The 14,431-nt window shown below is 51.3% G+C and overlaps 1 protein-coding gene across 1 annotated transcript in view; it reads left to right on the top strand.

Moving 5' to 3' along the window:
- Window positions 1-495: 495 nt before the first annotated feature.
- Window positions 496-14,431, top strand: part of drosha (drosha ribonuclease III) — a 67,537-nt gene continuing 53,601 nt past the window's right edge. Inside the window, exons 1-17 of the mRNA XM_064333752.1 lie at window positions 496-720; window positions 1,377-2,212; window positions 2,587-2,658; window positions 2,813-3,056; window positions 3,491-3,632; window positions 3,916-4,073; window positions 4,587-4,667; window positions 5,340-5,426; window positions 5,569-5,655; window positions 7,010-7,081; window positions 7,581-7,662; window positions 8,084-8,158; window positions 9,035-9,204; window positions 9,841-9,965; window positions 11,477-11,576; window positions 12,826-12,933; window positions 14,065-14,172. Of these exons, the coding sequence (XP_064189822.1) occupies window positions 1,386-2,212; window positions 2,587-2,658; window positions 2,813-3,056; window positions 3,491-3,632; window positions 3,916-4,073; window positions 4,587-4,667; window positions 5,340-5,426; window positions 5,569-5,655; window positions 7,010-7,081; window positions 7,581-7,662; window positions 8,084-8,158; window positions 9,035-9,204; window positions 9,841-9,965; window positions 11,477-11,576; window positions 12,826-12,933; window positions 14,065-14,172 (2,538 nt within the window). The 5' untranslated portion in view covers window positions 496-720; window positions 1,377-1,385. The remainder of the gene's footprint in view (window positions 721-1,376; window positions 2,213-2,586; window positions 2,659-2,812; window positions 3,057-3,490; window positions 3,633-3,915; window positions 4,074-4,586; window positions 4,668-5,339; window positions 5,427-5,568; window positions 5,656-7,009; window positions 7,082-7,580; window positions 7,663-8,083; window positions 8,159-9,034; window positions 9,205-9,840; window positions 9,966-11,476; window positions 11,577-12,825; window positions 12,934-14,064; window positions 14,173-14,431) is intronic.

The raw sequence follows: 14,431 nt of genomic DNA, 5'->3' as shown, positions 1-14,431 counted from the left end.
AGCGTCGCTCCCCACGTTCAGCTTGGAGCGTTTTTCCAAGGCCGAGTGTACTGCCCAGTAGCGGTTTTCAACGCGTATTCCACTGCATTAGATTTTTTATGCCAGTGTTGTAGTTTCAGATTTCATTATTCGTATTCGACCTGTGTAATGTATATGGTACATATTGATTTATCAGTAGCCTATGTTTTTTAACAGCGGCAATGTTAATCAATTATTAAAATATTGTACCGCATTGCCTACCGTACCCACTGTATTAAGCCCATGTAGGCTATTTAATTTCAGTACCTCCTTGGTGGAACCATACAGCTTTGAGTATGAAATAGAACTTCTATGGTCTGAAAAACGGACTTGTTGCCGGGAGGACACTTTTGCTATGCCGGACGATATTTCCGAGCCGTGATTGGCCCAGGTTAATATTTCTCTCTCTTCATTGGTGGAAAAAAAAGTCCAGCTCCTCGTGCCTACCGGCTAGAAACAAACTTCCCTTTAGCTCTGTGCTGTAGCCAATCGCACTTGTAGCCGAACGGCCAAAAGGAGAGTGACTGCACCTGTGACATTTTCTTGCGGTGGTTATTGGGGATGGTTTGGACTGTGGGGTTTTTAAAGTAAATTCATTGCATATGCATTTTTCCTTTTTGCAACCATCTGCAATTTTGTTGTGTTCCCCACTTGCATGGAATCGATGCTCTTCGTTGGCTGCCTGGCGTTTACTCTGTGAAGGTAATGGATGCTAGGCTAATTGAAATAGCGAACTGGCTTGTCTGTACCTTGTTGCCATTATTATGTTTTTGTGTTCGTTTTAAAATGTTCGATAAATTAGGAAATTTAACCACTTCTTTGAAAAAACCTAAGATGCATTTTACGTGGTGACTGAAACATTCAGATTGAAATGATGGGCAAAATTTAAACGCGAATATATTGCTAGTTAGCCACCTAGTTAGTATCCATGTATCGAATTGCCTACTTGCTTATATTGCAACTAGTTAACTTGCAATAAATGTCCTTAGCAGCTATGATATATCCACCGTCTAACAAACCTCGTTTTTATATATTAACGCATCACGCATCTCTTAGGTTGGCAAATAAATCCGCTTGTTTAAAGTTGTATGCAATAACGTATGGCATGTAACCGATGTTTATTCTTCAAAAATGATTGTCCGGTTTCGATTTGTAACGCGACGGGAATGGTCAGTGGCCTAGTACTGCTGAATACATGTGATTTAATCGTTACGTTTACTGCGTTTCCACTGGACAGTAAATCAGGAAGATAATCTTGGGTATTTCTTCACTGTTTTGAGCCTGCTTATTTCTTCGTTGTTTTGAGACTGTGTATAGTTATTTTCTTGTATTTGTATTTCATGCTTGTTTCTTTGAAGAAAAAGACTATGTCATTCCATCCTGGTCGTGGATGCCCCAGAGGAAGAATCCCTCCTGGGCAGCATGGAGCACCTCAGAATTATCGTCCTCCAAACCAGAGGCAGCCCCCACCACAGCCACCCATGCCCCCGTACCATTATGAGCCACCGCCGGCTCCCTGTCCTGGCTACTCCAGCCAGGGGAACAGCTACATGCCCCCCCGTCCCGACTTCATGCGCTACCCTCTCCCGGTGCCCTCCCAGGGCCCTAGCCCCCTCAGCCAGTGCCCGATTCGCCCCCCCTTTCCCAGCCCCCCCATCCGACAGGGGTTCCCAGAGCCCCCCAATTTCCCCCCTCCACCTCTGCCCAGCTCCTCCGGCAGCTCCATGTCCGGCCTCCCGACCTCCCCCGCCAACTCCTACCACTACATGATGCCCAACGTTCCCCCTCCACCCCTGCCCCACCCGCCGGTCCCGCCCTCCATGCCTCAGCCGATGAGCTACCAGCCCCCGTACTCGATGGGCTACGCCCAGCCCCCGTTCCCCCCGCCCGGCTTTGGCCCCGGCTACGCCCCGGGCTCAGGCTCCGCCCCCTTCAAGGCGGACCACTTCCGGCACGGCGGCGGCCAGTACAAGGCGGAGAAGCCGCCCGGCGACCACCGCCGCTCCCCGGACAGGGCCAGGCGGCGCGAGGACCCCCGGCACGCCGGTCGCTACGGTTACCCCGGCCACGGCGACAGGCACAAGATGGACTACCCGCCCGAGCGCAAGGACAGGGGGCGGAGCCCGGACCGGCGCAGGGCGGAGGGGGGCCGTCACAGGACCCCCCCTCGGCACCGGAGCCGGGACCGCAGCAGGTGGGTCACCTGTGCGCCGGGGGGGGCCTGTATTCACTGCACAGCCTTCAGAGCTGAATTATCCGCTCTTAGTTCAGCTCTTAGCTCTGCATGCCTTTCCATTTGTCTTTGATTGATTGATTGACTGATTGATTTTCATAAGCAAAATAAACCAGTTTTACCTTGTTTAAGCCTGTAGACGGTTGGTTCAATTATTGCACTTATAAATGATCAAGCGAGAGGTGTGGCGTGACTTAATTTATTAATTTGCTTTATGAATTCTCACTTATTTGTGCTCTTCTCTGCTTTGTAACGCACAGGCTACAGTGTGTTGTTGCAGATGTTAGGACCGGGTCTTGGGTTACTGGTCCTGAATCAGTTTTGTGTCTTTGCAGGGAGAGACATCGACACAGAGACAGCAGGAGATCTCCCTCCTCAGACAGACAGTACAGGAAGCGGCCCAGGAGGTGAGGAATGTTCCAGAACTCTCCCATAATGCAAATGTGTTTGTGCTCGTTCCGCGTCAGCGACGGTAAAGTCCGCGCTGCCGCGTTCTAAGGCGCCCCCTGCCCCGCACGCGCTCAGTTGTACCGTGTTTCGCGTGTCGCCCCCCCAACGCAGTCGCTCGAGCAGCCGGGACAGGAAGCGCCCGCGCTGGGAGGAGGAGGGGCGAGAGAGGCGGTCCGATGGCCCGGGGGCGGGCCGGGAGCGGAGTCACGCCCCCTCCAAGGGCCGAGAGGCGGAGGGCCCGTCGGCCGACCGCGCGGAGGAGGAGAGGGGGGAGGAGGAGGAGTTTCTGAAGCCGGCCTGGATTCGATGCACCCACGCGGAGAACTACTACTCCAACGACCCCATGGACCAAGTGGTGGGCGGGGCTTCCTCTGCGCAAATTCACAGTGCCAGTTCAGCTAGATAAATACACTGTAGAACAGAGTATACAAAGCACATAGAACATGGGATTCAATACAGGGGTAACGTTTACACTGCATTGTGCCATTTAGCAGACTGTCTCTTGCACAGCTTACATTTTTCTTTATGTACAACCCATTTATACTCCATTTACACTCTTTTTTATACTGCTGAATAGTTGCTGTAACAGTTAAGTTAATCATCTTTGCTCTGGGGAACAGCAGCTGTGCCCTAGCTGGGAGTTTGACCCCCAAACCTTAAAATGAGCTGCAAGGCCAATGCGAAGTACAGAATGCAGCTTGAACATAATTCTAAAAGAGAACCGAGAGGCTGACTCACTCTCGACCTGGGAAGCGTATAAGGAACTAAGCCCTGTGATTGGTCCTCCAGGGAGACTCCACGGTGGTGGGCACCAGTAAGCTGAGAGACCTGTACGAGCGCTTCGAGGAGGAGCTGGGGAGGAGGCAGGAGAGAGCCAAGTCAGCCCGACCAGAGTGGGAACCGCCCAAGACCAAGCTGGACGAAGACCTAGGTACCTATCGGTTTCACCTCATTTTCATTCAGAAATGTGGTTTATATGCAAATGCATGTCAGAGGAGAGTGCTGCATATGTCGCAATTCACTTCAGAAGCTATATGACACATACACATGCCTAAAAACAAGAGCAGTAATAGTAATAACCATATCCCTTCTCTCTCTGTCTCTCACATCCTCCCCTTTTCTCTCCGTTTCTCCCCCTCTCATCATCTCTCCCCTTCTCTCCCTCTCCCTCTCTCTCTCTCTCTCTCCCCCTCTCCCTCCCCCCTCTCTCTCAGACGAGAGCTCCAGTGACTCGGAATGCGAGTCGGACGGGGGCAGCAGCTGCTCCAGCAGTTCGGACTCGGAGGTGTTCGACGTCATCGCCGAGATCAAGAGGAAGAAGGCCCACCCGGACCGGCTGCACGAGGAGCTGTGGTACAACGACCCCGGCCAGGTGAGCCTCCTGTGTGTCTGGGTCTTCTGTCTTCTCACTGCTGCCCTCTAGTGTAAAGTGGTGGTTTTCTGTGTCTTATAACTCAAAAGAAATGGGTTCTTCACATTCAGAAAAGTCTTAGCATTAGAGTTTGAATGGGTCACAGTGTTATGTAGCTGTAAGACAGTGGATTCGTAGTCCCAGCAGTAGCATTAGCCACCGTGCGTAACCTCGGTTACTGCAGTAGAATGTAACGGTGTAAGACTGTGTGATTACATAATGAGGAGAACAGGCCATGCAGCCCATCCAGGTGTCATCATTTACTCTAAAAGAGAGACTCCTGGACTGCATCAAGCCTGGGGCGAATATGCACTGAGCCGATGGATTATGGGTAAAAACGTGAGCTTTAGCATGTCAGATAATCTGGGTTGGGCACTGCCAGGCATGTACATGGTAGGTATACCTTGCTGTTTATTGGCTGTGGTGCTGCTGAGAGCTTTAACACGCGTGCGCCTCCTGTCGGTCATGTGACAGATGAACGACGGACCGCTGTGCAAGTGCAGCGCCAAGGCCCGGCGCACGGGGATCCGCCACAGCATCTACCCCGGCGAAGAGGTGCGTCCCCCACCCTCCTCATCCTCACCCGGCCACACGCACCTCCCTGACGCACCGTTACCACGGTCGCACGAAAGCCTTAAAAACGTTTCCGTCCTCTGGCTTTGCTGACGAGCTCGATGTCACTTGCGGTGAAGTCCATCGGTTTCGCAGCGCTGACTGTACGCAAACGGTGCTGATTGGACAGCTCGGGGTTTGGCATTAGTTTCACAACCAAAACTCCTCTGGAGTCACTGGAGAGTGAAATGTGTGCTTTTTGTAAACACTTAATATTTTGAGAGTAAATTGCTTGGAAATATCCATGTCTGCCTTGGAAAAAGTAACCCTGACTATATATATTAAAAAAGTCCTTTTAAAATTCTACATTTATCTCTAAAGTATTATTGATCATAGTTGTGGAGAATATGAATCAGATTTCAGATTTTAGTGAGAAGCACAACCACATCAAGGAGGAATAGAAAGTTAAGGCTCCATTTTGTATCAGTCCCGGGGGCGGAGAATTCAGCCCCCCCCCCCAGAAGTGGTGGTAGAGCTGAGGGTTCCCAATCTCTTCAGTATAAACCATTTTGGTTTTACTTTTAGGTCCTGAAATACATTACATAAATGTAGTTCTTTGTTAATGTCGATGAAGTATTATTAAAAAACGTTCTTCTTTATATAAATCTCTCCCAGCTTGTGAAGGTGTGCCGTCCAATGAACAACAACGCGGGGAAGCTCTTCCACTACAGGATCACCGTGTCCCCTCCCACTAACTTCCTGGTGAGGACGCCTGACTTCCTGTTTCACCCTTGTGCCCTTCTACGTCCGGCCCCCTACCCTCTCCAGTTCCTGTGTACGTTCTGTGGTCCGGCCCCCGGCACCGACGCTCACTTCCTGTTTCCTCCCTTTGCTGTTCTCGCAGACGGACAGACCCACGGTGATCGAGTACGATGACCACGAGTACCTGTTCGAAGGCTTCTCTCTCTTCTCCCACACCCCCCTCACGAACGTAAGGGCGCGCCCGTTGGAACCCTCGACCCGACCGCGCTGGGGTTCGCCGTTCGGGACCGAGTGACTGACACCCGGCCCCGTGTTTTTTTTTTTTTTCTCCTTTCCTTGTACTCCAAACAAAGATTATACCTCTTAAATGTCAGTGGTCTGTGCAGCGTGTAAAACGCTCCAGGTAGCCTTATAAAGACTCATAAATAATTCAGACCAGCGCTTGACCTTATTTGCCTGAACGCTCGCTTCGTATCTTTACAGCATCCCCGTTGCTCAGGGGTAACCTTGGCAACCTCTTCAGCCGTGCCAGGCTGACCTTGTGTTTTAATAGGGGGGGTGGGGTTATTGAGATCACTCGCTGTCCGTTACTGCACAGCCTTCACAGAGAGCAGCCCTTTAGGCTTTACCAGCCCCGAGTCAGACAGGAAACCTGTGCGAGTCGATGCCCATCCTGGAGTGTGTGAGTGTGTGTGTGTGCACTTGTTTGTGTGTGCTTGCTTGAGTGAGTGAGTGAGTGAGTGTGTGCGTGTGTGAGTGAGTAAGCATGTGCGTGTGTGCGTGCGTGTGTGTGAGTGTGTGTGCGTGCGTGCTCGTGTGCGTGTGCATGCATGTCTGTGTCTGTGTGTGTGTGTGTGTGTGCGTGTGCATGCATCTCTGTGTCTGTGTGTGTGTGCGCGCGCGTGTGTGTGTGTGTGTGTGTGTGCATCTGTGCGTGCGTGCGTGCGTGCGTGCGTGCGTGCGTGCGTGCGTGCGTGCGTGCGTGCGTGCGTGCGTGCGTGCGTGCGTGCGTGCGTGCGTGCGTGTGTGTGTGTGTGGGCATGGAGGATTTGAATATAAAAAAGTGATGTTCACGTTCAGTCGATATTCCAGTCTGAAAGGAATTCAGAGAGGATTAGCCTGATTAGCGGGCGATGATGCGGGCGGGCGCGGCCGACCGGGCGCTAATTTGGCGCGTTAGGCCGGGCGGATTACGGACCGCGACCGGCGCGACCGCGCGGCGATATCGGCGTCGCCGCGGCGACGGGGAAAGGAAGGCGAGAGCCGAGGTTAATCCCGCGAAACGGATGCCCGTCTCCGCGCAAAACGAAGAGCGCGCGGGCGAGGGTTAGAGAAATAAAAGGGAGGACGTGGCGGCTCGTCTGTTTAGGGGGATTGGAGTCACTTAACATTCTAAATCTCTCTCCTCCGTCCTCCGCCCCGCTCGAGGAGGTGGGGGGGGGGGGGTTATTTTAATGAGTTTCCTCGATGTTTTAACCTCTGTCTCACCCCCCGAGCTGCGTTAATGATCCACGTTCTCTTCACCCACAGTTTTCACCTCTCTTTCTTTCTTTCTCTCTCTCTTTCTCTTTCTTTTTTTGCAGATTCCCTTGTGCCGAGTAATTCGTTTCAACATAGATTACACCATTCACTTCATCGAGGAAATGACACCTGAGGTCAGCGGTTATGCTCTTATACCTCTCTTTCCTTCTCTTTTCCTTTATTTTATTACTGGCTTTCGCTTTCCTCCTTTCTTTATCCTTTCTTTCTTCTCTCTCCCCACGTTGGCTCTTCGCCTTGTTCGTAATAATCTGTCTCATTACGGTACTTAGCGGATAATGGATATTAAGTGTTATTTGGCTGTCTGTGAAACCATTTAGCTGTAATGTAAATGGTCACTTTTTGAGTTGTGGGGTCTTGGGTGTCAGAGAGAGTTTCCCACAGCTAGAACCCCCCCCAACAGGTGGAGGCAGAGCTGATGTTGTGATCCTAAGGTCTCGGTACTGATCTGAGATCAGTTCTGCATTTTAGATTGTAATGATAGTATTAGGCTATGGGTAGATAAAGACTGATCCTGGAGCAGCTGTCCTGCTCTGAGACGCTCTGTCAGTACAGGCTGTGAATCCTGGGGCCTGTGCCGGTGATGACAGGGTCTCCCTCTCTTTGGGCTTCCAGAATTACTGTGTCAGAGGCCTGGAGCTGTTCTCCTCCTACCTGTTTAAGGACATCCTGGAGCTGTACGACTGGAACCTCACAGGTGAGGGGAGAGCTGTGTGCGTGTGCGTGTGTGTGTGTGTGTGTGTGCGTTCATGAAGCTGTGTGTGTGTATGTGTGAATGCGTTTGTGAGCTAGCGTGTTTGTATGTACTTGTATGCATTACTGCATTACATAAACATACATTTCCCTTTCCTACGTCTAAATTTCTGTTCCATACAGTAATGATGTTGAGATTTAGTTTATTTTCTGTAAAACCTTATTGATTGAATTGATTTAAATATTACAGTGAGCACATCTGATTTGCTTAGTTTGGCTCTTTAAAAACAGGTTGCATTTTTATGTACTATTCCCTATGTGCGCTGGTTGTCTGAGTGACTGGATCTGATTGGTACGTTCAGTCTGTGTACCTTGCGGTTTACGGTATAGCGGTAATACGTATCGAGTCTTCCCTCTTTCTGCAGGTCCTGAGACAGACGGCGATTCTGCCGGCTGCCAGAAGTTCCACTTCATGCCTCGTTTCGTCCGCTTCCTGCCTGGTGAGTGGCTCTGCGCTGCCCTCCTGTGGGAGGCAGCCGCAACTGCAGCACTGAGCCATTATTTCTGTGCTCCCATTCTTTTGAGCTGTTCCTGTAATTATGGGTTTCGATGAGATGCCATTGTCTGCAGTATGTCAGTAAAGCAACGCATTTGATGACTTTCTGTATGTATGCAGGTGTACTTCATTACCCACATAGCAGTGTATGTGTGACAGCTGGGGATAAGCAGATGTGTTTACTTTTGTGGGTGTTATACATTAGTCTGCATTTGTACATCATTAAGGGTACATCAGTACAGTTTAGTGTACACATGTGTATACAGTAATTTACATCTGTGCATCACTATGGTGTAACTTATGTTTGTGTAAATTATGCGCACATTGCCACAGTGCCGTGTACTTGTCACAGGTATTTTTACCCGTGTATGTGTTCGACAGATGGAAGCATACGGGAGTAGTATGTTTATATTTAATATGTTTGTGTGTGTGTGATGAATAGAAGGTAAGAATGTGTGTGTAACTAACTCGATATGTACTTTTTCTTTTTGTGTGGGTGCTGTTATGCGTGGATGTGAATGTGGTCTGTCTGTGTGTTTATTTGTGTGTCTGTGCTGGTATGTGCCTGTGTGGTTGTGTGTGTGTGTTTCTGTGTGTGTGTGTGTCTGTGTGCATGCATCTCTCTTTGTGCATGCGTGTGTATATGTATCTGTGTGTGTCTGTGTGCGCGTGTGTGTGTGTGTGGGTATCTGTGTGTGTATGTATGTGTGTGTGTATGTATCTCTCTTTGTGCATGCGTGTGTATATGTATCTGTGTGTGTGCGTGCGTGTGCGTGTATTTGTGTATATGTATCTGTGTGTCTATGTGCGCGTGTTCCAGACGGCGGTAAGGAGGTGCTCTCCATGCACCAGGTGCTGCAGTACCTCCTGCGCAGCAGCACGCCGCTGGTCCCCGAGGAGGAGATCGCCGACATGCTCCAGTGGGAGGAGCTGGCCTGGCAGAAATACGCCGAGGAGTGCAAGGGCATGATCGTCACCAACCCCGGCATGGTCAGCAGCACTTGAGCCGCCGCCATTCTGTGCCAGGGATTACCGTATGCTCACTGGTGCACGGGGATACTGGACGCCCTCCGGGGGCTTGGAGCCAGCGCCATTTTGTGTCTGATTTTACTGAACGGTCACTGGCACACAGGGAAGCTGGACGCTCTGGAGGCTCAGGGCCGGTGCCATTTTGTGCCAGGCTTTGTGCTCAGTGATGCAGTCGCTCTCTGTAGGCACTGAGGGCTGGTCTGCGGGGAGGGAGTGCAGCTGGAGCTGCGTGTGTGCTCAGTGCAGTCAGACCTGCGTGAAGGTGTTACCCTGCGCAGTTAAACTGCGGTAGGCCTTGTGAGAGCTCGGAGGGCAGCTATAGAAGATTCTCACATTGTAGTGTGACATCACACTTTAGGCAAAGGGCTGTGCTTGAGAACACTTTTTATCAAGTCACTGTAATAACTGCGTCCTCTTTATGAGCCAAGGAACAGTGATTGACCGCTGTAAATTGTCTTTTACAAACCATCTCTCTCTCTCTCTCTCTCTCTCTCTCTCGTACTCTTTCTGTCTGCCTGTACCCTCTCTCTCTCGCTCCCTCTCTCTCTCTCTGTCTGCCTGTACCCTCTCTCTCCCTCTCTCTCTCTCTCTGTGCAGAAGCCCAGCTCGGTGAGAATAGACCAGCTGGACAGAGAGCAGTTTAATCCTGAAGTCATCACCTTTCCCATCATTGTGCACTTTGGCATCCGGCCAGCCCAGCTCAGCTACGCCGGCGACCCACAGTAAGCTCCGCCCCCCTCCCACACCACTGGCCACCCGCAGTAAGCCCCGCCCCCTCACACCACTGGTGACCCACAGTAAGCTCCGCCCCCTCCCACACCACTGGCCACCTGCAGTAAGCTCCGCCCCCTCCTGTAGCAGTCTCTGTTATTTATATTGTTGGCAGTTTCTGTTCGTATTTCTGTCCTTATAACTGTTTATGATCCAGTCTACAGGTTGTCTGTAGCCCTTTATTGTATTAATTATGTCTTGTGTGTTTTTGTTAATTGTTTTATTGTTAATTGCTCAGGCAGTATATTTTATATGTGGAGAGGAGGCGAATGAGATGGAAAGAGGGAGGCAGAGGGCTGGAGACAGATGGAGAGAAGGAGAGCGGGAGAGAGAGGGAGGGAGAGACTGAGAGAGAGGGTGGAAGAGGGAGAGAGAGAGTTAGAGGCACAGATGGACAGAGGGAGAGATAGAGAGAGACAGAGACAGGGAGAGAGTTAGAGGCACAGATGGAGAGATGGAGCGGGAGAGTGAGAGAGGGCAGTGAGAAGGAGGAGGAGAGAGAGGAGTAGAGAAAGAGAGGGAGAGAGGAGTAGAGGGAGAGGAGGAGGCACGAGGAGGAGTCGGAAAGAGAGAGAGAGGACAGAGGAGAGAGAGAAGAGGAGAGAGGACGCAGGAGCTATGATGTAGTAATTCCCTGAGCGCGCGCTGGTGGCTGCAGTGAAGGTCAGTGCAGCGGGCTCGTGAGCTGGTAGCGGGGACGCTAGCCGGCTCAGACTCACACGCTAATCAAGTTCCCACATTAAGCCCTTCGTTTGCCCCCTCTTCCGAAGGCTTTCCGGCTAGCGGTCGTAATTGAATAGCCGCTCTCCAGCAATTAGCATAATAAAGCGGTGCGGTAATGAGGTCCTTAGGCCTGAGCCGCTGGTTCTGAGGGTCAGATTACCGCCAGCAATTCTGCTCTTTCATTTTTTTTATTTTGAATTTAACTGTTTTTTTTTTATGCAGGAAAACGCAAAGCCTGATTTACGCTTCGTCGCACGACCCTTTCGACCAGTGTCGTGCGACAAAAATGACGTATTTTCGATGGAAAAAAGTATCGCACAACACTTTTTTTTTCCAGTGTTGCGCACCTCTAGAATTTTGTCATGTCGCAGAACTTCATACTTTGTCGCATTGTTGACTGGACAGGCAAATGGAACACCGAAATTCATCGTCATGGATATGTCATTATTTTGGTTCTTTTTGAGTGACAGACTCCTTCTATCATTTTTTAAAACAAAAATGGGTATAAAATTTATTCCTCTGAAACCAAACTGCCCTGCGTTTGTCCGTCGGCTGAGATGGGAGTATTTTGTTTTAGATTTTTAGATTTATTTATTAGGAAAGTAAGAACATTAAAGCCACAGACAGACGAGCGGCGTTTGCTAACGGCCAGAGCTGAATGCTGTTTAGTGACGGGCAGTGTGGGTGAAGTGTTGATGCTGCAGTGTTCAGCTCTGACTCCACACCCTTCCTATTGCAGGTACCAGAAGCTGTGGAAGAGCTACGTCAAACTGCGCCATCTGCTGGCCAACAGCCCGAAAGTCAAGCAGGTGGACAAGCAGAAGCTCACTCAGAGAGAGGTTGGCCTCCTGCATGCCCCCCCTAATATCTAGTTTCTGTCAGATTTTTTGGTTTGACTCTTTTTTTTTTTTTGTGGGAGAGTGATAATCGCATAATTGCAGGTCTTATACAGTAACAAGGTCGTTAGAGTAGTGCTAATTTAAACGTTTTTTAAATGGCCAGATCATTAGTGCTGTTGCAGGCTAATGCCTCGGGCTCGGCCTTTGATTGGCTGGGCTGATGAGACCCTGGCCTGCCTGTCAGTGAGGCAGGCCGAGCAGGCTGGAGCTGCAGGCCAATGACACCAGTGCTCTTTCCATACAGTTCAGACTGTAAGTGTGTGTGGTAGAGAAGTAGAGGTGTGTGGAGAGTATGTTGTGTGTGTGTGTGTGTGTGATTTCGCGTGTGGGTATGTGTGGTGTGTGGAGAAAGAGAGTGAGACTGTGTGTGTGCCGCAGTGTGTAAATATGCGGTGCTGAATCGCAGTTCAAAGCAGGAAAGCTTTATTAATCCTTGCCTGTGCGGTTACTGCCCGTGCTCAGCGCTGCTCAGGCGCTGGTGTAGTTCAGTCGCCGTGGAGACCCACAGGTTCCGACCCGTTCTTACCGCCAGTTCCGCGGGCGTTTAAATAACGAGCCCCTGTTCCCCGCCGCCGCCGCCGCGTCGGGTCAGATGAGCAGCCTGCCGGTCTCGGTCGACCGCGGTGTGACCGTGACTCCACCGCTGGGGGGGGTAGGTCAACGCTAAACTGCGTGATTGTGCACAGTCACGTCAACAACTTCCCATCGTGGTGGCGCAGTGTAGGTATGGCTAAGGAGTGGCTTGTAGCCTGAGTAGTGATTCCGGTAGGACACTGCTGTGTTCTCTTACACTATATCCAGCTGTAAATGGATAAAGAATGTATGTAAATTTAAGTTGCTCTGGATAACTGTACAAAATGAGTATTGTAACTTAATGGACCTGTGTTTTGTAGTTGTTCCAGTGACCTTCAGTATGCACTTATTGTGCATCGCTTTGGATAAAAAGCATCTGCCAAATAAAATGTAATGTACTGGATAAGAGCGTCTCCTAAATGCCTGTAATGGAGATTCAGACTATGTGTGGAGGATATGAGATTTAGCCTGTGCGTTAGCCTGTGTGTGCTAGTTGTTAGCGTTAGCGTGCATCTGTGCTGGCTGACTGCTGTGTGTACAGTACAGTATAGGCCTCACGCGGGGCAGTCTCTGACCCGGGATCGATTAACCGCCCTCGCCCCCGCCCCCCCCGCAGGAGGCCCTGCAGAAGATCCGGCAGAAGAACACCATGCGGAGGGAGGTGACCGTGGAGCTCAGCAGTCAGGGCTTCTGGAAGACAGGCATCCGCTCCGACGTGTGCCAGGTACGCTCGCCCGCTCGCCCGCCTGCGGGAGGCGCTGTTGCGCCGCGTCGCTGCCGCGGGCTCGGCAGACCAGGAAGTGATGCAGGCTGACCGCTCGGGCCGGGAACGAGCTGGGTTCGAGCCATTCAGGCGCTCTTGGACAAACCGAATCCCTTTGGTTTTATCACGGGTTAGAAAGGGGTTAGTTCAGACCACATGATGCTCTGTGGGTGGGCGTGGCAGGGCTATCTCGCGTCACATGATGCTCTGTGGGTGGACGTTGCAGGACTAGCTCTGGTCACATGATGCTCTGTGGGTGGGCGTGGCAGGGCTAGCTCTGGTCACATGATGCTCTGTGGGTGGACTTTTCAGGACTAGCTCAGGTCACATGATGCTCTGTGGGTGGGCGGGCAGGGCTAGCTCAGGTCACATGATGCTCTGTGGGTGGGCGTGGCAGGGCTAGCTCAGATCACATGATGCTCTGTGGGTGGGCGTGGCAGGGCTAGCTCAGGTCACATGATGCTCTGTGGGTGGGCGTGGCAGGGCTAGCTCAGGTCACATGATGCTCTGTGGGTGGGTGTGGCTAGGCACTCCAGTCAGATGATGCTCTGTGGGTGGGCGCGGCAGGGCTAGCTCAGGTCACATGATGTTCTGTGGGTGGGCGTGGCAGGGCTTGCTCAGGTCCCATGATGCTCTGTGGGTGGGCAGTAGAGGGTTAATATGAGCAGCCGCCTGGGGTGAATCCTTGAATAATTCCTTCAGGTTACGGGCCCACCTGCCTGCTTCACACGAACCTATCACAAGTCAGGAAGAGTGGGAGGGAAAGTAAACGAGTGGGATTGAGAGGGAGCGAGCGCGTGTGCGAGCGAGTGGGAGAGAGAAAGAAAGAAAGGAAAAGAAAGGGAGATAGAGAGACCCCCAGCCCCTCTGTAAACATTCATTGTGCCTTGTGCCCTCCTTCAGAAATGGGTATGGATCGACGCGTGTCAAAATTAAATTCTTCTCCCCGTCTCTGTTCCTGGCGATGCACCAATTGGCTTTGGATGATTTGATCTGCTTCTGTGTCGGAGATGGGCTTCATAAATAATGACTGCCCCATTGATTTCTCCCGCCCCCCTACCTCCCCCCCCCATCTCCTGTCGCCCCGAACAGCATGCCATGATGCTGCCGGTCCTGACCCATCACATACGCTACCATCAGTGCCTCATGCACCTGGACAGACTCATCGGATACGTGTTCAAAGAGCGCTGTCTGCTGCAGGTATGTGCCTGTGTGTGTGTGTGTGTGTGTGTGCATGCATGTGTGTGTGTGTGTGTGTGTGTGCGTGCATCCAGAAAAAGGCCAGTGAAGATTTGGCTTCTATGAGTAAGGCCTGTCCAAACGCGCTGTTTCCCTGGGTTTGGCTGTTGTCCAAACATGCTGTTTCCCTGGGTTTGGCCTGTCCAAACGCGCTGTTTCCCTGGGTTTGGCCTGTCCAAACACGCTGTTTCCCTGGGTTTGGCCTGTCCGAATGGCCTGC

Source organism: Anguilla rostrata, chromosome 4 (assembly GCF_018555375.3).
Source record: "Anguilla rostrata isolate EN2019 chromosome 4, ASM1855537v3, whole genome shotgun sequence".
In the NCBI taxonomy this organism is placed as follows: Eukaryota; Metazoa; Chordata; class Actinopteri; order Anguilliformes; family Anguillidae; genus Anguilla; species Anguilla rostrata.
Note: the sequence above shows the minus strand (reverse complement) of the source record. Positions and strands in the feature narration are given on the sequence as shown.